The 22,502-nt window shown below is 39.7% G+C and overlaps 1 protein-coding gene across 4 annotated transcripts in view; it reads right to left on the bottom strand.

Moving 5' to 3' along the window:
• The window catches only part of PCNX1 (pecanex 1), a 133,752-nt gene that overhangs the window by 71,419 nt on the left and 39,831 nt on the right, over window positions 1-22,502 (bottom strand). For 2 of the 4 annotated variants that reach the window (XM_054025191.1, XM_054025193.1), the window contains exons 7-8: window positions 13,485-13,617; window positions 7,722-7,906 (exon numbers count right to left, since the gene is read on the bottom strand). The exons of 1 other annotated variant lie outside the window; for it this stretch is intronic. In XM_054025191.1, coding sequence (XP_053881166.1) covers window positions 7,722-7,906; window positions 13,485-13,617 — 318 coding nt within the window. The remainder of the gene's footprint in view (window positions 1-7,721; window positions 7,907-13,484; window positions 13,618-22,502) is intronic. One more of the 4 variants, XM_054025192.1, reaches the window with a different exon arrangement.

Here is a 22,502-nt window from a genome sequence, read left to right as displayed (position 1 = left end):
ACTAGATATATGCTCAGAAAACCAAGGACTAGGACATCATGGAAACTTGTAGACAGACTTTCAGCTCATGTGTGAGATCCTTACAACGCAGTGTAGAAACGACCAGATGAGGAAGTAGTCAAAGTTCCTCCCCCAAGTTCTAGTCAAAAGATGCCAATGGACACGTATCTAATTCTGTATTTTTAATTATGGAAGACTATAAATAGATATTGAATGTTTATCTAGTAAGAATCTATCCCCCTCTATCCTCTTACCAAGCAGTCTTTGAAAATAAAAGTTAAGATTTTCTAAAATCTCATGTTACTTTTAACTTTTAGTTTGAGTATAAAACGTCTGTACAATTTCAGAACAATCATTTATCATGTTGAAATTTTCAGAGCCAAAGCAGAAGTGATATTGCTTACTCCTGTGAATAAAGAGATAGTAAATAAAAAACTGCTTCAGTTTTAAATATTCAGATTCTCGTATCTTTTTATCAAGTTATAACTGTTTTAACAATTGTGATTTTAGAAAGGAGACTGAGATAGCTCAGTGGTTTCAGCACTGGCCTGCTAAACCCAGGGTTGTGAGTTCAATCCTTGAGGGGGCCACTTGGGGATCTGGGGCAAAATCAGTACTTGGTCCTGCTAGTGAAGGCAGGGGGCTGGACTTGATGATCTTTCAAGGTCCCTTCCAGTTCTAGGAGATGGGATATCTCCATTAATTTAATTTAAACAACAAATTTCAGCTGTGCAGGTGCAGAAATATGGTTGGCCACTAGATGGCATCTGCCCACACAACGCCTTAGTTACTATTTGATAGAAATATTCGTAACTTTTTATGCAAAGGAAGAGCTGTGAATTCTAAAAAAACTCTGCTTATAAATGTGTTCAAATTAAAAATAACTTCTAGAGTATTAACAGTTATGTCAACCTATTTAGAGAAGCTCTGGGATATTTGCATATAACCAACACAGTGGTACTCAAGCACTGAAGTACAGATTACAGTCTTGAAATGAGATGGCAAGAAGAAAAGATGATTGTGGGTATTTGCGAAAAGGTTCAGAGAATACTCTGTGCCCAAGGACAGAGGAGTGGTGGCTCTAGAATGAGATCCATGTAGAGATCCATGGGACCCTGTCTGAGCCGGCCTTCAGCAGCTACGAGGTGCAAGAAAGGCAGAATCAGCAGCTCAGATGGCTGAAGCCAGAAATACTTAACTTGCATAAAACATGCTTAGAATCTAAGTGTTCTGAAGTATTCTCCTGACAAATTACTTCCAGAACTCACTTCACGTTTCCTATTGGCTAAAGATCAGTTTACCTTTGTCTAGCCTCTTAGGGTCTAGTTCTGCAAGATGCTGAAAGCCTTAATGAAGCAGTTTGGGCTACATTAACGTTAGAATGAATTAGAACATGTTAGACAGTATTAGGTAACATCGTAGCTTTAAATCCTAGTCAAGACAAACCCACTCAAATCAACAGAAGTTGAGGACATTCATCGCTGAACAAAATTGCATCTTAAAAGGAAAGGAAATTTAACTGACCTCAGCTCATCAGCTTTGGGGTAAAGTCCATATAATTATGTTTTTGGAACTCTAAAGTGTGTTTTTTTTTTTTGTTTTTTTTTTGTTTTTGTTTTTGTTTTTGTTTTTAATATAAGGTAAGGGTTTGTGAAAATAGTAGCCCAACAATCGAGAGCAATCTGACAAACTACCAAACGGGAGATTTCCCAAAGGTACAAATGAAAACTAAGCGTCTGCTACTTGTGCCTTTAAAAGTTTCCCTACCTACACCCATTCATTTGTTTTATTACTGTGCACATACGTTTGAGAACTGATTCAAATTCAAGCATTTATACTGGCAAGTGACTGAGGTAATGCTGAGAGACAGTATTGTAAATTGTGATCTTCTATTGGACTTTTCCAAGGATCTCAAAATTTTGTAAAACATCTATTAATTAAAACCTGCAATAAACCTGAGAAGTAATCATCATCCCCACTTTACAGATAAGGAAAAAGGGGTGAAGTGATTTGCCCAAGGTCACAGAAGTCTGTGACACAGCTTAGAATAAAACCTAGGGCTCCAAACCCCTAGATCTGTTCTATTACCACAAGATCAACCATATTACACTTTTTAAAACGAAGGATACAGCTGTCTGAAGTTCATAAGAATGGTTTACAGCAGTGGTGGGCAGGCCCCTCGGGACTCCCACACATATCCAACCCCCCCCCGTTCCCCATCCCCTGACCGCCCCCCCCAGAACCTCTGCCCATCCAACTGCCCCCTGCTCCTTGTCCCCTGACTGCTCCCCTGGGATCCCCCGCCCCTTATCCAACCCCCCGACCCCCTTACCATGCCACTAAGAGCAGCATGTCTGGCAGCCACACTGCCCAGCCGGAGCGAGACACGCTCCCGCGCTGCTCGGCAGGAGCGCACCGCTCCACCGCCCAAAGCACTGCCCGCGCAGCGGCGTAGCTGTGGGGGAGGGGGAACAGCAGGAGAGGGGCCGGGGGCAAGCCTCCCCAACCAGGAGCTCAAGGGCTGGGCAGGACAGTCCCCTGGGCCATATTCATAGTTTGCCCACCTCTGGTTTACAGGCATCTCATCCTAGGTCTAGAAATCAAGCACTTGTTCAAGTAAGTTAGCACTCTTCATTTTTAAACTGCCTCACAAACATTAACATCCACAACCCTTTGTGACAAAGGACTTCACAAAATTTACCTGACACCTACTTACCCTCGGACTTAACTTACTAACCACAGTGAAAAGTATCTCTGCTGCCAGGCCATGCTCCCAAAACCAACATGCTGAAATGTATTTTTTCACTTTCATGGGCTCACAGCAAATTAAAAGCTGTGTACAGTATATCAGGACAGTCTGTTTTCAGAACATTTTGCTTTTCCTTCCACACACACTCTTCTACTGTCTACGCTATATTTTGCTCCCTTCCCTTCTCCCTCCCCCACAAGATCTTTGATACTTTCTTCCTGAAGTAACAGTATAATCTATACAAGTCCCCAAACTCCCATAGCATCAGACATTGAGGTTTTACTAGACATCTAATAACACGAAGGCTGCATCTACAACTAGTACTAAAGCTAACTGGCCACATGGAAGTACTGAAGATACAGCTCTCCACCATCCATCTATCCATCAAGTGCAATGCCCAGTTGAGGAGCCACACTTGTGCCTCCAGCTACTAGGAAAGGAAAAAATGCTGGGATTCTCACCAAAGTGCTATGCCTGGACCTTGCTCAAACACGTCATCTGGTGTGTTGCATTCAGCTTGGAAATGTCTTGTACATTTGAAGTGCTTCACTGGCCATCACCCCACTGGCAACTAAAAAAGTGTGGCTACATTAGTCAACAGTGTAACACTGTTGCAAAAAAGCAATCATAATTTTGGGATGTATTAGTTGGAGTGTTGTAAGCAAGACATGAGAAGTAATTCTTTCGCTCTACTCCGTGCTGATTAAGCCTCAACTGGAGTATTGTGTCCAATTCTGGGTGCCACATTTCAGGAAAGATGTAGACAAATTAGAGAAAGTCCAGAGAAGAGCAACAAAAAATAATTAAAAGTCTAGAAAACATGACCTATGAGGGAAGACTGAAAAAAATTGGGTTTGTTTAGTCTGGAGAAGAGAAGACTGAGGTGGGGACATGATAACAATTGTCAATATATAAAAGGTAGTTATAAGACGGAGGGAGAAAAATTGTTCTCCTTAAATTCTGAGAATAGAACAAGAAGCAATAGTCTTAAATTGCAGCAAGGGCAGTTTAGGTTGGATATAAGGAAAAAAACTTCCAGTCAGGGTGGTTAAACACTGGAATAAATTGCCTAGGGAGGTTGTGGAGTCTCCATCATTAGAGATTTTTAAGAGCAGGTTAGACAAACACCTGTCAGGGCTGGCCTAGATAATATTTAGTCCTGCCATGAGTGCAGGGGACTAGACTAGATGACCTCTGGAGATCCCTTCCAGTCCTATGATTAAGGCTAAGATTATATCACTGAAGTCACAGAATCCTAGACTTCTGTAACCTCCGTGACATTTTCTGTGTCAGCCCCAGGACAGCGAAGCTGGAGCTGTCAGCTGTCAGGAGACCCCCGCAGCTCCAAGCCACCATTCCCGGGCAGACACCTGTGCTCTAGCCACTATGCCGGCGGGCACTGGACCCCTCCCCCCCTTCTTTACCCTCCCACAGTAGGACTCAGGCTTAGCCACATTTTGTCAGTTATTTTTTAGTAAAAGTCAGGAACAGGTCACAGGCTTCCGTGAATTTTTGTTATTGCCCGTGACCTGTCCCTGCTACAGTAGAGGTGTCCTTTACTACTACTCCTTTCCCTCAACTTTCTGGTTGCTGTCAAGCGGGAAGTATCTGTTACTGTATCTCTTTTCCCCATCCTCTATTTTTGAGTGCTTTTCCTGTGAGGATAGCTTCAGTGACTTCCCAAACACCAACAGGTAAAACTGATTTTATTACCTGGGGGTTCTGCTTAGTAGCAGTGAAAGCTGATAAGAATCAGATTAGTTTTCACACTGTCATAACTTGGAAAAACTTAATAGTAATAGCAGAGTCTGTTTACAAACTTAAGACAGCACAGCATTTCTACACACTGTTCAAGTTCGGAAGGTTCTCTTTGCAAGTGCAAAGGCCAGATTTAATTTATTTATTTTTAAACATGAAAGCTTAAATCCTGCATAAGTTGATGGCACTCACTTAGGAAAACTTCCTATGTGACACGTGCAAGCAGACTTTTCAAGCTCTGATTTTAGAGACAGAAAACTTAGCACGAGATGAAGACTGACCAATACTAGGAGGAAATCAGTATCAGAGTTGGGTATTTTAATTGAAGAGTTTCTGGTTCTAGTCTTATAACCCTCAATATCAACATGCCAGGGCATTAACGAGGTATTTATTTAGACTGCTAAAAAGGATGGTGTGATTAAGATTTGATCAAAATAAAGTCTATTACAATGTACTTGGATGTGGCTACCAACATATAACTCAGGGGAGAGAATACAGAACTGAGAACATAGGACTTATTTAACTAAAGAAATTCTACCAAAAGACCGTCCTCAAACTACGCTGCCAGTTGGAAATACAGTAGTATTAATTAGCTCCTTATATTTCATATATAAAAGCCTCCCAGGTTGCAAGAAAAGATTTTCTGAATAGTGTGGCACTCAGGCTGGGGAGCTCTTTTAGACAGGGGAGTTAAGGAGGAAGTGCGGTTCCTTCCATTTAGGTATGGCTGCACCAGGTTGTGAATACAGGTGATGAGGGAACAATTGCTATGCCCTGCCCTGGATGTGTTATGATTTTATTTCTGCTGAAGGAAATAAGATGCCTGGTTCCATGAAGTTCAAGTTTGTGGACATACCGGAGGAGAAGATACCTGGTCTGGAAGTGCAAATTTCAACTCTACACAGCATTCAAGAAAAATGAAGACGTCTAGTCAACCAAATTCAGACATCATTGGCACAGATGCCACAAGAAGGATGTGTGATAAGGGATCTGGAGAGATTAGCAACTAAGAAGCAGACTAGTGATTTGTGACCAAAAGAAGAATGGATGAGGAGACATTCAACCCAGCTAGAAGTATCAAATCATTCAAATACTCAGTGAGTCAACCACCAAGAAACCTGTCTCTGCAGGAATGGAACAGCTAGTAGAACAAAACAGAACAAAAAAAAGTCCGTGATTTGAAAGGGTATGATTCACATTTCTGCAGTTAATGTTATAAAGCACAATATCATGAAATGCAAACTTATGCTTTAAAATTTGAACACAATGGAACCAGAAGATACTTTTGAGTGGTAAGTTCTATGCTAAAACTGTACTTAAAATGTGCACTACACAAAGCAACTCTAATTCTCTCATCTGCACTGTGAAGAATAAGATGTTGCACATTTATCTCCTAATGAGGGATTATTGGTGAGGTCTAAAACAGACTAGCTGTTAATTTATGAACATCATGATTTTACAGAACTGCACTCAAACTATGATCGGTAGATCCTTAAAAAAATTAGCAGTCCTTGATAAAAGTTATTGTTACAGGTGCCCTATTTTAATATCTTTGCTGTGTTTTTTGCCCAAGAATCTAGAAGTCCTGTGTTGACCCCCAAATCATTAGCAGTTGTTAGTTAGGAACTAAGGTTTGTTGTTTAGAGAAAGGACCCCTTGAGATCACCTTAGTCCAGCGGTTCTCAAACTATAAGGCAGGCCTCCCAAAGGAGGTGTGAGCTGGGTGACTTTTTTTTTTTTTTTTTTTAATAAAGAGCTCTGGCTGTCAGCCCCAGGTGGCTGGAGCTCATGCAGAAGGGCTGTGTACACCCAGGAGGTGGGGATATAGGGGACAGCTAGAGCCCACCACTGGGCATGGGCTCTTTTTCCCCCTCCCTCAATTCCTCACTGGGAGGCAGCCCAGGCTTGGGCTCCCTTCCCCCACCCTCCCAATCCCTCACCTGGCGGTGGTGGGGCTCCAGCTGTCAGACTGGGGTAGCAGCAGCCACAGCACAGTAGTAAGGATGGCAATGGGACGCTAAGTCAGCTGTGAAAAGTGATATTGACGAATATCACTTTTCATATTGCCACCCTTACTTTTCTGCTGCTGGTGTGGTGCTGCCTTCAGACTGGTGCTCTGCCTTCAGATCTGGGTGGCACTACATGTACTTGTAGGGGGTTGTAAATGACTACAAACACAAAGAAGGGGGTCCCAATGAAATAAGTTTGAGAACCACTGCCTTAGTCCATTTCCAACTCTAATGAGATTATTGTATCACCTTGGGCAAGTCACTTAACATTACTGTATCTCAGCTTCCCCATCTGTAATGATTTTACTGACCTTACAGAAGTGGCTAAGAGGTTTAATTAGCATTTGCAAGGTGCTTTAAGACCTCTTGATTTAAAAGTACACTCTATATATTAAGAGGCACTAAAATGGCCCAGTGAATTAGAGAAGACTGACTTAAAGGGGGAAAGTGTGGAAATTTTTTCAAACCGACCAGTAAAGTTACATACAGAAGATATCTTCCTAATCGTGATAACTAAATGCTTATAACGGCAGCAGCATAACATTCATGTAACTTAAATTTTTATTAGGAGACAATCTCAAAAATACAAACAATAAAATGTGTTAATCTGAATTAAGCTGCTGACTTCTTACAATTGTAACTTGCAATAACTGACATTGTCTGTATTCAATTTCCTATGATTTCTCACCCCCCTCACCCTAACCCCTCCACACATATTTGAAGGTCCAATATATCATGGCCCACTAGGAGCAGGAATTCTTCAGAGACCATAAAAAGATGCTTTCAGTACATTTTTAAACACTCATCCTGAACCAGAAAAATATAGACTTCAATCCCTGCTAAACTCTGACCAAAATGAAATAGAGTCAATAGAGACCAAGAAAACTAAATTCAGCAGCTTCTAATGAGTGTAAATACTGGATCTATTGTGCTGTTCAAGTCATGAAAGCACATACAGCATCCCTTAAATCTATGCCTCTTTTAAGGGTGTTTTTATAATGTACTTGCTAAAGGAAATGGGGAGGGGGGGAGGAATAATTATGAAGGAGTGGGGAACTGACCAGAAGTAATATTTCCCTCTAAGAAATGCACCCATACATTTCTGAAATGAAGATCTCAGTTTAAATTAATTTCAGTGCATTATTACCCATAAATCTGCGGCATTAAAACTTCCATGTCACCAAGGTTACATAAGGCCTGCATACCAAGTTCATCGTGCAAACTGCTACCGCCTACAGCAGATGCATTGTCATGTGATGCTTCTAAGTGGACACTCCCATTTCTCACCAGCAAGGAGGCGCTAGCGCTGAGCACAGCTGCCTGGGAAGGGGGGCGGGACTGGACTTTGACCTGTGTTGTGGATTGCTGGTCTTGCTGACCATCTTGAAGGCTACGAAAAAACATGGATTGGGGAAACATTACAGGGAATAATAAAAAATAGCTAGAAGTGATGAAACAAAACTATTAAAAAAAAGACAGTTAAAATAAAGCATACCATAGGAAAGCCATTAGGCCTACTAAATAGGCTATCACAACTCAGGAGTACTGTAGAGCAGAGTATTTAGAAGTTAGCTAAGTAAATATATTCCAAATCCTCTACTACACACCATTTAAAAATTGTTTATTCTTACTGCTTGTTAATTTGTCCTTAAGCCCCACATAATGCTATTCTAGGGACATGTGCATGTGCATGTGAAATGGCAAAGTTGTGTAAGATATTACTTTAACTTTAAAACAAATACTTAACTATCAGAGACACCATCTTTTTAATAGTTATGTGCCTCTGAAGCTTCTCAAAGCAAGAGCTGCTGAACTGCTGAATATCTGCTTTTGTCAGGGACCCATAGGAGCATTTGCTTGCCTGCTGGCTGTCCAGCTACACTCTGTTCTCTACACCTTCAGGTCAAGTTGCTAGTCAAACTCTGGAGTAGACCTTACAAGTAACTGTACTGTAGTTACATAAACTCTGGATATATTGCTTTATTTGTCTTACCTGTTCAAGCTGAATAGAGTACAAAACCTTTGTAAAATAAAACTGTAAAACTAGATTTCTAATGTTACTAGTTTGGATTATTTTTAAACTGATTATTGTGCCAACTTTCCATTAGAACTATTAGCACCCAATTTTGGTATCAAGAACAGAGATTCTTTTAAGCCCAAAGATATACACGTACCAAGAAATAACCTTTCTAATACTTCCACCTAGGGTCAAGAGGCGTTTACAGCCTATTTCCCTTCCAGTTTTAAAAATACTATTTTCCTCTTACAACCTACTTCCACTTCAAAACTGACTTTTTGATATAAAGTCTTATTATTCAACAGAAACAGACCTGAAAGGACAAAAAATGGGCAGAGTAACACACTGTAGGTGGTTATACCAAGCCATGACTAAAATCTTCTAAAACAAGGTAGCAAAAAATTATGCTATTTAAAAATGTGTCTAGCAGATCACATACTAGGCTACTGTGTTTTTAAATCTTCCTTCATTTGGTGAGGTAAGAAACTGCATGTTGCACAACTGTAATATACACAATGTTCTCTCTTTGATCAAATAAGAAATTATCTTATTTGAGGACCCTGATATGTTGTATATTTTATGGTTTGGTTGGGCAAAATAAGTTTCCCCTGTGATGCACAGAACATCATTGTCCATTCCTGTCAGCAGTTCAAACTGTAGGTGGTTTCTGGTGCCTTTTAGGAATATGTTGTTCTACAGCTGACTAACAAGGCAACAACTAAGTATATATACAAGTATATGTGCGGACTATACCTGATTACAGCAACAGAATATATTCTAGAACTTCTGCTTTTCAGTTCCCTTCTTAGAAAATCATTGAAAAAAACACAAGATTATGTTTTGAGAATGGGTGTTAAAAAGCACATGCAAAATAAAGCAGACATGCACACAGCACATGGAGAAAAGCAAGCTTGCAAGTCACTATACCATATTTTAACATATTAGGGTTTGAATGCTTTTCAACCTTATTTAATTCAGTGTTTTGCTGCTGTAGACAAGGCTCTCAGTGAACTACATGGCAACAGAAGCCCTTAGGGAAATAAGATTCAAAGATGCGTCATCCTTCAAGAATGCTTCATTGTCTCAGTTGAGCATTACCAAGAAGAGCAATAAGGCTAATCTAAACAGCCTATAATTATCTGAATAGATTTTCCTTCAAACACAGTTATAAGTTAAAAATTGTACTTATTAACTTCTTTTAGCTATCAAATCCTATGACAATAAGAAAGCAAAACACCGAGTAACAGTTTTATAGAATATCCAACAAGGAGCGTTATTCTATCTAGTCCACAAGATAATTCTGAATACAAAAAGCTTCTGGAGCCATTCCATTTCAAACACACGTAAATTTAGAAGTCAAATCTAAAGTCTGACATTAGTACAGATGGTCATGTACAGTGAAATGTTAGTGTACAGCGTTATGTCTGAAGTGCCCAGCACACTGCTGGTATTTATCAGGGAGTTTTGGAAGTAGTCTGTTTTTAAATAGGGCAACGGATGTCTACGTACCTATTTTATCACCCTGCCTTCAGAGTTTACTGGAGATTTTAATTTAAAATCTTTTTCTTGGCCAAATGGCTAGTTACACAATGCGATTAGTCTATTTTAATAGAATGTTTCACTACTGAGACATCCTTATAAAAATGTATGTTGGAAACTTCAAATGGGATTGCACAAGTCTTCTAATGACCGTCTCTATGACATCGAATATTATGCCACAGTCAAGAGATTAGGAAAGAAAAGTCTCATTGGCAAGAGTATTAAAGAAAACAGTATCAGGGCAACTAAAGGTTAATATGCCTAACTGTTATTAAAGTTTAAAACTTGCAGCAATAGAGTTGAGCAGCAATATAGGAACTAGATAATTACTTCCTATTAGCAGAGATAGAAAATGCCTATGTATTTGCAGTGATCAATACTTTTCCAATAAATTACTAAAATCAGTTCATAATGGATTATATTCATATATTTCTCTGCATTTCTTTTTTACACATTAAGTTTTTATTTCTTACTTCACGGGTCTCTTCAGTGCACATACAACTCCCATTAACACCAAGTTACACAAACAAAAGGAACATCTTTTTATTTCTACTAGTTATGTAGAAGTCTGAAGAATATTTAACATGAATAATTTCCAAATACATTTCAATTTGTATCTCAAACAAATTTGTGACAAATAACCAGTGACCCTCTTGCTCTAAGAATGAGATCACTTGTAACACTGGTTGACTGGCAGTCAGATATAAAATAGGCTAAGACATTTTAAACTATAATATATTGGGCTCCCAGCCGGCATCACAAATAATACTTTTAGTAAGGCGTCTGTTACCAGTATTTGGCTCTGCATATATATTTCAAATACTTAATTTCTGGTGATGTGTTTTTTTGTAGATGTTCAGAGATCTGAGATAATGGGTTCTGGTTTTCATTTACACAGGAACAATTCGGGGCATGGGCAACATGTATAAAGAAGATAATTTACTTGGCCGGAATTTTTCTATATTCTCTCGTTCTTGAATATTTGTCTTTGAATAAGAAGTTATGTCCTTAAAGTTCAGCGCTCTCATTGTCCCCACAACAAGATCCACCTGTATGTCAGAGGCAATCGTGTCATGGAAATCTTGGTGTCTACACTAGTGGGGAGAAGGAGGCAGCTGCCAACTCCAGTTTTAAGCAGCAGGGACACCTGAGATAGTTCCTCATTAGCTTCCTATTCTGCTCTCTCTGATCCACATAAGTCACAGACATTACCATTCTTGGGCTGATGTGCAATGATTAGTGCTCACACTTATCTGCATGATCTCCTACAGACAAAACAATTGCTCTACCCTCCGTTAGAAGAGCAGAGAACACAATGCAAGTGAATATGATGTAGAGCACACAGAGGTGACTCAAGAAAGTATGGAGAGTTGCTATAGCCCACACTGTTAAGTTATTCACTTTTTTAAAATTGTTTTTCATCATCTATGTTAAATAAGAATAAAGATCAACATCTATTTTCCCTTTAGTAAAGTTTATTTTAAAAAAATCAACTCAATTAAGTATTGCTATGTACCATAATAGCCAATAAAAATGCACCTCACTAACTTGTATCTTGAATAATAGAAGTTGGCTAGATGGGTATCAGAAGCCAAGCTATCACGAATTACTCCTTAACTATACTCTGGTCTAACCTCACTTATCTGAGCTTCTTGAGCTCCTGTCTCTTGGGCAGTTTCTCCCTCTCATTGGCACTGTCTCTGCAGCTGATTACAAGTGCCTAGGGTTAGACCTATGCATCTTCATTAAAAAGTGGCTTCCAAAATTCAGGAGGCGCATGCCTATATACCTGCAATAAACCAATGCAACTCTGATATGGAGGAAAGAGGGAAAAAAACTGATATTTGATGTGGGAACAATGGAGAAATGCCCACATTTGGTAGAAAATGGAAGAGACGCTTGAGTAAGGTTCAGACACAGAAAGCAGATTTGAAACTTCCTTTCACCGCCACTCCTTTAAACTAGGATGAGCCACTGCATGGAAACTAGTAGAGTGTCAAATTCTGCAACTTATTTTTAGAATGAAATAAGAGATGACCAAACTGGGCAGGAATGTGGGAAAGTGTAAACTGTTTTACACTAGGTTTACATTTTCTTCAGAATAAAATGTCATCTTCAAAGTGGGAAAGAAGATGTGTACATTTTTACTTAAGTGTCTCTCTCCTTTTGCCCCAAAGAATAGAAAAATCGATGCCAAGTGTCTCAAAGCAAGACCTTGGAAGCATCAAATCCGATTTCCAAAGATATTTTAGAAACTCTGTCTAGTAGTTGCTTCAGTAGTGTCATGCTGAAGCCAGAATTCCTTGCCTCCTGTTTAAGAACTGTTTGGTTTACACAGCATTAAAGATTTAAGGCATTAGTTTGCTCAGTTCCTGTATTCTTTCAGTAAAAGAAATTACAGGAGTACTACTCAAATTTAAAGCTGGACAGCTCATAATATTGGGAGCAATTAACTGTTAATTTAGAAGGTTGAGGACAGGCCTTAAGAATACAGAGACAGACTATTACTTTAACATACATTTGGTACTTGATATAAGTAGAGTTAGCATCAAGCAATATTACGGGATTTATTAAAAACAAGATTATGCTACCCTGTTTCCCCGAAAATAAGACAGTGTCTTATATTAATTTTTGCTCCCAAAGATGCGCTAGGTCTTATTTTCAGGGGATGTCTTATTTTTCAGAAATGAAAAATGCCTTATTATCGGTGGATGCCTTATTATCGGGGCGGTCTTATTATCGGGGGGATGCCTTATATTACAACGAGAGGCAAAACTGTAAGTAGGCCTTATTTTCGGAGGATGTCTTATTTTCGGGGAAACAGGGTAGTTTACGAATTATTTCAAAGACTTCTATTTTGACAGGGTTGATTGCTGGCTCTTTATGCAGTGGTTTGCTGCATTCTAAGATTTAGAACTTTTGCAGGACAGTTTTGCTGTTTACGTTATCCTGCTAATTTTATGGTGCAGCTATCTTCCCCTCTACAGTTCCTGAGAAGTGTGAGTACTCCTATTCTCCTCTCTCCCCCTTGGGAGAAAAAAGATGCCGATTTAACATTTTCTTATTTATTTTTGAAATTTAAGTATCTAAAGATCTGACACGAAATTAAAATGAAAGAGAACTGAGTATAAGTCAGTTTGTTACCATTCATTTGTTTTGTGGTTGATCTAAACCCACATGTGCCACGTTAAGAGATGGGCTAACCTTGTCATGGGGAGGGGGGAGGGGGAAGGGAAAGAAGTGCCACGTACACATGCACAAATTCAGCTAGTCCAAAGACATGCAGAGACAGCCCAAAAAGGGTTAAAGGTGAGGAGAGAAAGGAAGTGCTTTTTGGAAATGCTAGTGGGTGTGGGAAATATGTAGTCTGCTGCATGCATGCTAAAGATGGTGGAACATTTAGATACCATACCTGAGGGGCGATCCGATGAGCAATGTGGGAGGGGTGGGGTTACTCCCTGCATTGTGCCGGCGCCGTACTGCCTGACGCCTAAATGTGCTGCGTTCACGGTGAAACATGACAGTCTCCTCGCTGGCTTGTGCTGCTGCATCAAGACAGACTTTAGGTCAAACAGGAACCCAGCCCCAGTTATATACACAGCAACTGAAGTCTCTCCTTCCCCCTCCCGCCCCCCACACCCAAGTTAATGAATTTTGCAGCAAGAGAAACTAATTCTTTTCACTTACTGTACTCAAGTCATTTACTACTGTCATCTTTTACCTTAAATAGGATCACAAAAGCACATGTATTATAGCTAGATTTATATTTCCTTTAAATATACACCCTACTTTTCTTTCCCCATGTCCAAATAGCCAGGATTCCAAAAAGTTTTGTCTATTTCCTTCAAGACTTTAGATTTTACTGTGAAGGGAACTGGATTAATTTCTCCAGCTCCCTAATATAAGGAATAAATTATAAGTGGAGCTGGTACCACTACCTATTAAGGTTGCTTGATACTTCCCATTATAGGACCCTCTTTTCACTTGCACATAAATTTCACCACACTTGAATCATTTGGTCTGAAGGTTTCTATGCTGGGTGTTTGCCTCAGGCTGAATTTTTGAGAAAATTTCAGCCACAATTCTTCAGCTGTTTCCAAGAACAAGGCTAGAGAAAAATACATTTTCCCACATTCAAAGATAATGTACTTTTCCTTGAAAAGCTCTAATCTCCATCCTTAAAAGCAGGGAGTGGCGGCAAGGTAGCCTGTGTGTCAGAGAGGTACCTTTTTCAACTTCTGTGAAAAATTGGCCCATATTTGGTCAAGGTATAAACCTTAGAAATAAAAGTTAGTTCACACATGCTCAGTGGCATCATCTTACATTTGAGCAGCTAAATTCCCAGAAAATTGCATCTGTATTGGGCCTTTTTCTGCCCAGGGCAGAGGATGACTTTTCCTGCTTTTTCAGTTCTGGGCTGCCGTAGGCCATTCTGGGGCCAGGTCTGGACACTTTAACTGAGGACAGGGCACTTGTCTCTTCTGTGCTCTCAATGACTCTCCTGCTGGGTCCAGACATTCTAAAGGAGTAAGCTACCTGATATGAAGGCAGAATAGATGACAGCTGGATCGGTGGACCTAGGAGGACTAGTTGGGGCAAGGAGACGAACTGAGAACCAGTGAGACAGGAAGAAAGAGGTATGGGGAGACATTAATGAGAAGCTGGGGGCGCAAGAGGAGAACTGGGACTGGGAGTCTGGAGGGATGAGGGTAGGATTTACTGAGCACAGAGAGTGGACTGAAATAAGATGCCTGAGCAGTGGAGACTGGGACTGGCTAGTTGAGCAGAATAGTACTACAGTGAGGAGCCAGGGACGGACTAGAGAAAGGACTGGAATAGCGACAGGTTGGAGGAGACGGGACAGAAGGGGTCATGTTTGGGGGTAGACGGGAAGTGAGCCCCCTAAAGAACACTCCTCTCTAAAGTCTGGAATGGAACCCATTATTCCCAAGTCCCACCATTCATCTGCTGTCAGCAAATATTTGAAAGCCACTCTCCATCCCACTCTCATGCTGGTCCACATAGAGATGACAACCTACTATTACTATAATTTACTGCCATTAGGTCAGCAGAGCTCTGTGCTGTGCATCTAAAGGCTCCAACGCTACTGATGACCCATATGAGTAGCAATACGGCACATGGCATTTTTGCTTTTTCAGTTTGCTTTTTTAAAAGTTAAGATACACACACACAAAAATCTACATTAAAAACATCAATGTTGAAAAGTCAAGAACTCAAAGTTTGGAAATTGCAGAGTTAAGTCCACATAAAACCTTAATTCAGCCCCCTTGTGCATATGCATTTATATAGTCTTTAGTTACATGATCATATGCTAGAGACTCCGCCCTTCCCATTCAATGTATAGGATGGACCTGCCCTGGGGATGATTCAGAGTTGTATACTGAAAGGAGACTGTGGGCTATAGAACCCCTGCTTCCCTTTTTGAAGAACCTGGAAGGCATATAGTGAATGAGGCAGGGGATTGCTGGAAAAGAATTGAATTCTCTGAAGAACTGCCCTGGAGAATTGAACTGAATTCTATTTCTGCCTGTGTCACACAGTTCCTACGTGATTCTATTCCAGTCACTTATATCAACCGTTTCACAGATGGTCACTAATTGTGTGGTATTCCTCATGTTTTGATTGTCTGACTTCCGATCCTGGGGTCTGATTTACAAAATGTGCTGAGCACTCACCACTGCAACTGAAGTCAATGGGAGTTCTGTCTTAAACATATTAAGTGCTATATAATGCTAAAATCAGTCTCAAAAATCAGGTTGTAGGCCTGTAAAACAGGGATAACACCACCCCACTCACATCACAATGGGGTTTTGAAAATAAATTCATTAGTCTTTGAGTGCTCCACAAGTATTATAGTGATGAATGCCACAGATAAATCTCAAAATAAAATGTTAATAATTTTGTCTGTAGAGCAGGATTTGAAAAGGAAGGACAAAACAGGTGCCTGGGACCACACAATGAACAATGTGGAGAAAACAAAATAGTGAAATAGTTGCTCTAACTGTACACTGAATGAAGCAGGGGTCCTATGGAAAAATATTGATCAGGTAATCAAGGACTATATCAGACTACATATGCACAGGGGGAACTAATTAAGTTGCCCAAGCAACCATAATTCTGACATTTACTAGCTTATGCATGCTTAACTTTGCAACCTTAATGATATTCTTTTAATGTAATTTTTGTGTGTACAATGTTCTAGATAATCTGACTGACTCCTATTGGGGTTTTTCATGATCTTAAGACTTTCCCTAAGGGTGACAAGGGTAGCCCTCAGATGTATTTCAGCCTCTGGAACCAAGAGACACCATTTTGGGACTTAGTTGCCATTAGGCCACCCAACTGGCTTGTATGAAAGCCATTATGTATTACTTCTTTTAACTGCAGGACAAAAAAAAGCTTTCAACTGCAAGGACCTCTCCTGCTGTCAAATTCAGACCACTGAATAGTTGAGTTAGTGAATATTATATAAGTCTGTCCTCTCAAGAAGCTACATGTCAAAGGTGCAACCAAGAAACTCAGTCTAATGTAAACAAGTAACAAACTAGCAGCGCAGAACAAATGGTATTCCAGTTTAAAACAACTTAAGCAAGACCATTAAGACATCGGGCTGAACAAGTTTAATTTGTTGTTTTTTAAAAAAGCAAAGCATCATTCTGAAAGTGAACAAGATTTAAAACACTGCATCATTATGAAGATGTAAGACTAAGTACAGTTAAAATAAAGCTAGTATTTCTGTATCTTCCCCTATGCTTGAAGAAAGGGGATGGCGGCTGATAAATCTCAAGCAAAATGCTTGCCATTTGTTTCACCAATAGTAATGGAAAATGAAGTTCCTAAGCCAGTTTCTACCCAACTCTAGAATTTGTTTAACCATGATGATGACAGCTTTATTTTAGAACCTAAGATTCCTTTAGTGTTGAACAGAAGATTATTTTGTAAGTCAGTATTTGAGCAGAATTGATGTTATTTACAATCTCTTTTATGAGGGCAAAAAGAAGAACAGGAGTACTTGTGGCACCTTAGAGACTAACAAATTTATTAGAGCATAAGCTTTCGTGGACTACAGCCCACTTCTTCGGATGCATATAGAATGGAACATATAATGAGGAGATATATATACACACATACAGAGAGCATAAATAGGTGGGAGTTGTCTTACCAACTCTGAGAGGCCAATTAATTAAGAGAAAAAAAACTTTTGAAGTGATAATCAAGCTAGCCGAGTACAGACAGTGTGATAAGAAGTGTGAGAGTACTTACAAGGGGAGATAGAGTCAACGTTTGTAATGGCTCAGCCATTCCCAGTCCTTATTCAAACCGGAGTTGATTGTGTCTAGTTTGCATATCAATTCTAGCTCTGCAGTCTCTCTTTGGAGTCTGTTTTTGAAGTTTTTCTGTTGTAATATAGCCACCCGCAGGTCTGTCACTGAATGACCAGACAGGTTAAAGTGTTCTCCCACTGGTTTTTGAGTATTTTGATTCCTGATGTCAGATTTGTGTCCATTAATTCTTTTGCGTAGAGACTGTCCGGTTTGGCCAATGTACATGGCAGAGGGGCATTGCTGGCACATGATGGCATATATCACATTGGTAGATGTGCAGGTGAACGAGCCCCTGATGGTATGGCTGATGTGATTAGGTCCTATGATGATGTCACTTGAATAGATATGTGGACAGAGTTGGCATCGGGGTTTGTTACAAGGATAGGTTCCAGGGTTAGTGGTTTTATTCAGTGATGTGTGGTTGCTCAAAAACCAGTGGGAGAACACTTTAACCTGTCTGGTCATTCAGTGACAGACCTGCGGGTGGCTATATTACAACAGAAAAACTTCAAAAACAGACTCCAAAGAGAGACTGCAGAGCTAGAATTGATATGCAAACTAGACACAATCAACTCCGGTTTGAATAAGGACTGGGAATGGCTGAGCCATTACAAACGTTGACTATCTCCCCTTGTAAGTACTCTCACACTTCTTATCACACTGTCTGTACTCGGCTAGCTTGATTATCACTTCAAAAGTTCTTTTTTTTCTCTTAATTAATTGGCCTCTCAGAGTTGGTAAGACAACTCCCACCTGTTTATGCTCTCTGTATGTGTGTATATATATCTCCTCATTATATGTTCCATTCTATATGCATCCGAAGAAGTGGGCTGTAGTCCACGAAAGCTTATGCTCTAATAAATTTGTTAGTCTCTAAGGTGCCACAAGTACTCCTGTTCTTCTTTTTGCGGATACAGACTAACACGGCTGTTACTCTGAAACTTGTCTTTATGAGGGCAGTTTATCTAGACTGAATAGTATTAACTCACATTTGTACAGTGCTACCATCTGGGGATTGTGAACTTGTGGTCCATACAAAAACTTGGGCTCTTAAGACCTTTGAGAGAGGTCCAGCATGTGTTCACATGTAAATTTCAAGATCCAATAGCATTTAGATTTGAGAGGTAGATAACCTTTGTTGTGTCTTGGCCAACGCTTGCTCTCAGTAAAACTGATTCTATTCTACGATGCAGGAATTTTGTGTTTACTGAAGAGTGCAGGACTGGTTCCACTGTCTACAGCATCATTCACAAGACTCACCTCACGAAATTATTTTGGGAAGATTTCTAGACTAAGAAAGGCACTACCATAAAATCAATCAATCTAAATTCACGTATGTTATAAGGTGGAGTTTATATGTAATCTTAATATTACAGGAACAAATAGTTCTATATTATTAGCAGAGTGTAACAGGATTATTGTAATTGTCTTAAAACTACCTCATTAATTAGTTGCATCTTCACTTCATAAAAAGCCCAGTTTCAGTGGGTCAGTCAATCTTTGAAGTAAATCAGTTTACATAAGCAAGACTCCGCAGGATCATAAATGTCTATCTGGGAAAATTCTGTTTACAATACAACCTTTGGCTCTCAAGAGTTGAAATTCTACAATGTTAAGGTGTGTTTGAAAAAGTTAAACTTTCTTCTGTTTAGCGATTTATTTTAATGAGCCATCTGAGACTTACTATCTACTTCCAAGATATGAAAATCAGGACATGACGTTTACAAGACCCATACTAACTAGATATGTATGCTACTGCTCAGAGATGAATACAACAGCTATTGTGGAGGCCCAACAAAAACCTCAGCCCACCAACCCATACTTCCAGCTGTTGGGAGGAAGATTAAGTAGAACTTATCCCAGAGCATCCCAGAGCCTGCATTGGGCGAGAGACGGAGGAAGGGGGGGCTGTCTTTCATGGAAGCCTTTGGATGTTGGATGTGCAGCATCCCTCCCTGATTTCTGGATGAGACAGTCTCTGCCTGCCTCCTTTGTCCAGATCCTGGAAAAAACAGGTGAGAGCGAGGGGTTGTAGGAGTAGGATTTTATATTTGCATTAGAGGTTATAATGACTGATGGTTATAATAATATAGTATGTATTAATGTATGATTTGATCACCCTGCCAGCCACCCTTTTTGAAAAGCAGAAAGGAACGACCCTCTGGGATAGGAGTTGACAACCTTTCAGAAGTGCTGTGCCGAGTCTTCATTTGTTCACTCTAATTTAAGGTTTTGCATGCCAGTCATACATTTTAACGTTTTTAGAAGGTCTCTTTCTATAAGTCTATAATATATAACTAAACTATTGTTGTATGTAAAGTAAATAAGGTTTTTAAAACATTTAAGAAGCTTCATTTAAGATTAAATTAAAATGCAGAGCCCCCCCGGACCAGTGGCCAGGACCCGGGCAATGTGAGTGCCACTGAAAATAGGCTCGCGTGCCGCCTTCGGCGCACGTGCCGTAGGTTGCCTACCCCTGCTCTGGGACATTGGTAGAAACGCATCTGACAGACTGCCAATGTCTGTACTGATGTTAAGGCAGGGACAAGCCAGAACAATCCTTATGGCGGATTATGATCTCCCTCTGTTTTAGTATAAATTACAATGTTGACTATGGGGTCTTGTTTCCTATTTGCATTACAAATTAGACCCTTTAGTTAAGTATACATTTCTTTGTTTTAAGGTTTAGTAAGTAAGAGACAGGATCTTGTATTGTGTCTATATTAATGAGATTAGAGGCATGATGAAGGCCCCGGGCCTCAATATGTACTGTTTTGGTCACAAGATTTAGTAAGGTTTAATTTACAATGTCTTTTTTGCTCAACATAAAACACTGCTGTTTGTATACCTTCGAAGGTCTCTGTAAAAGACTGTGTGTGAATAAGTAATGTATGCATCAGGAAAAGATAAGGTGCAAAGGCCATTGTTAAAGTCAGATGGTGAAGGAAGGAGGAGTGAAGAGACTTAATGGCACCAGAGAACCATCAGCGCGCATCCATGATTAAGGAAGGGCAGATTGATGACTCTGAGGTGGAGGCTGGCACCCCTAAAAACAAGATAACTGATTAAATCTGAAACCAGGACAGGATAACCCTCTCGAAGGTGCTTTGGAGTGTTAACCTCAAAAGATAACACCAATTAAGGAGTAACTGGTCATAAATGACACAGTAAAATCCATAGACTTCAATGGAGGAAAAGGAGGTCAGACTAGATGATCATAATGGTCCCTTCTGACCTTAGAGTCTATGAGACTATAAGAACAGGCTGCTTTTCCATGGAACTTTGGGTTCCTCTTGCCACAACTCCAGGAGCATCGGATCGTGACCAACCGAGCCCAACTCCCCTCTGTGACCAATCTGGCTGGCCATTGATCCAGACTCTGGACTGGTAACTATAAACATCGACTGACAGGACTGTGTAGTGTGTAGTGTGTAGTGTGTAGTGTGTAGTGTGTAGAGTGTAGAGTGTAGAGTGTAGAGTGTAGTGTCTGAAAAGCATATGCTAACTGCTGTATTCTCAATAAATGCGGCATATTTCCTTTTTCCCTGACAAAGATCCCGTGTGCTTCTTATAAGCATAACAGGGTGCCTTAATTAGTTTATCCCACTCTCAGCCTCTGTTTTGTTTTAGTCCTCCCTCCACTGCAAACTGCTGGTTGCCTGACTGCTGCTATTTATAGCTTTTCCCCAGAGCACCAGCAAAGTGAAGGCAAGAACTCTGATCTACATTAGTGTTTTACCCACTGATGTAGCTGCTCAGGGGTTTTATTACTATGGCCTGGCCTGCATACAAACTAGCACCAAATTAGCTAGATTCCAGTGAAAATAGCCCTGGACGGACATATTTCAGTTTAGTTTAAACCTGATCCTAATATACAAATTTCTTGGTCAAAGTATAGGCAAAGTCCAGATTCCAGAGGAAAAAAAAATTAAACAATAATGATAAGTACATAAAAAGATTTCAGGGTCCATTCAAAAGTGTCTAGTGGTCCGGATTTGGCCTGCGGTCCACCTATGACTACCCCTGGTACTAATGGCTTTAAGCTAAATTGAAAAAGCCTAGTTTAACAATCATTTTAAAAAAATAATCACAAATTAAATTAAACTAGTGCAACTCTGAATAAAAAGATTCTTTTAATTTCACTAGATTGCTGCTTAGGGTAAAAAAGCCACCATGAGCAACAGCACAAGCATTGGATCCTTATTTTAGAGAGAGTAAAAAAGGCATTACTGTAGCACCACACAACTGGAAGTAAGGCTGTCGATTAATTGCTATTAACTCACGTGATTAACTCAAAAAATTAATGATTAATTGCACTGTTAAACAATAGAATACCTATTGAAATTAAATATTTTTGCATATTTTTCTACATTTTTCCAATATAGTGATTTCTATTACAACACAGAATACAAAGTTGTATAGTGCTCACTTTATATTTATTACAAATATTTGCACTGTAAAAATGATAAATTGTATTTTTCAATTCACCTCATACAAGTACTGTAGTGCAATCTCTATCTTGAAAGTGTAACTTACAAAATGTAATTTTTTTTGTTACATGACTGCACTCAAAAACAAAACAATGGAAAACTTTAGAGCCTACAAGTTCACTCAGTCCTATTTCTTGTTCAGCCAATCGCTAAGACAAACAAGTTTGTTTACATTTACGGGAGATAATGCCGCCTGCTTCTCATTTACAATGTCACCTAAAAATGAAAAAAGGCTTTCGCATGGCACTTCTGTAGGTGGTGTTGCAAGGTTATTTACGTGCCAGATATACTAAACTTTCATATGCCCCTTCATGCTTCGGCCACCATTCCAGAGGACATGCTTCCGTGCTGATGATGCTTGTAAAAAAAAAAAAAAAAGTCAATTAAATTTGTGACTGAACTCCTTGGGGGAGAATTGTATGTCTCCTGTTCTACCCACATTCTGCCATATATTTTGAGTTATAGCTGTCTTGGATGATGATCCAGCACACACACTTTCACAGCAGATTTGACAAAATGCAAAGAAGGTACCAATGTGAGATTTCTAAAAATAGCTACAGCACTCGACATATGGTTTAAGAATCTGAAGTGCCT

The sequence above is a fragment of the Malaclemys terrapin genome, chromosome 4, assembly GCF_027887155.1.
Source record: "Malaclemys terrapin pileata isolate rMalTer1 chromosome 4, rMalTer1.hap1, whole genome shotgun sequence".
Taxonomy (NCBI): domain Eukaryota; kingdom Metazoa; phylum Chordata; order Testudines; family Emydidae; genus Malaclemys; species Malaclemys terrapin.
This window is presented reverse-complemented; position numbering and strand designations above follow the sequence as displayed.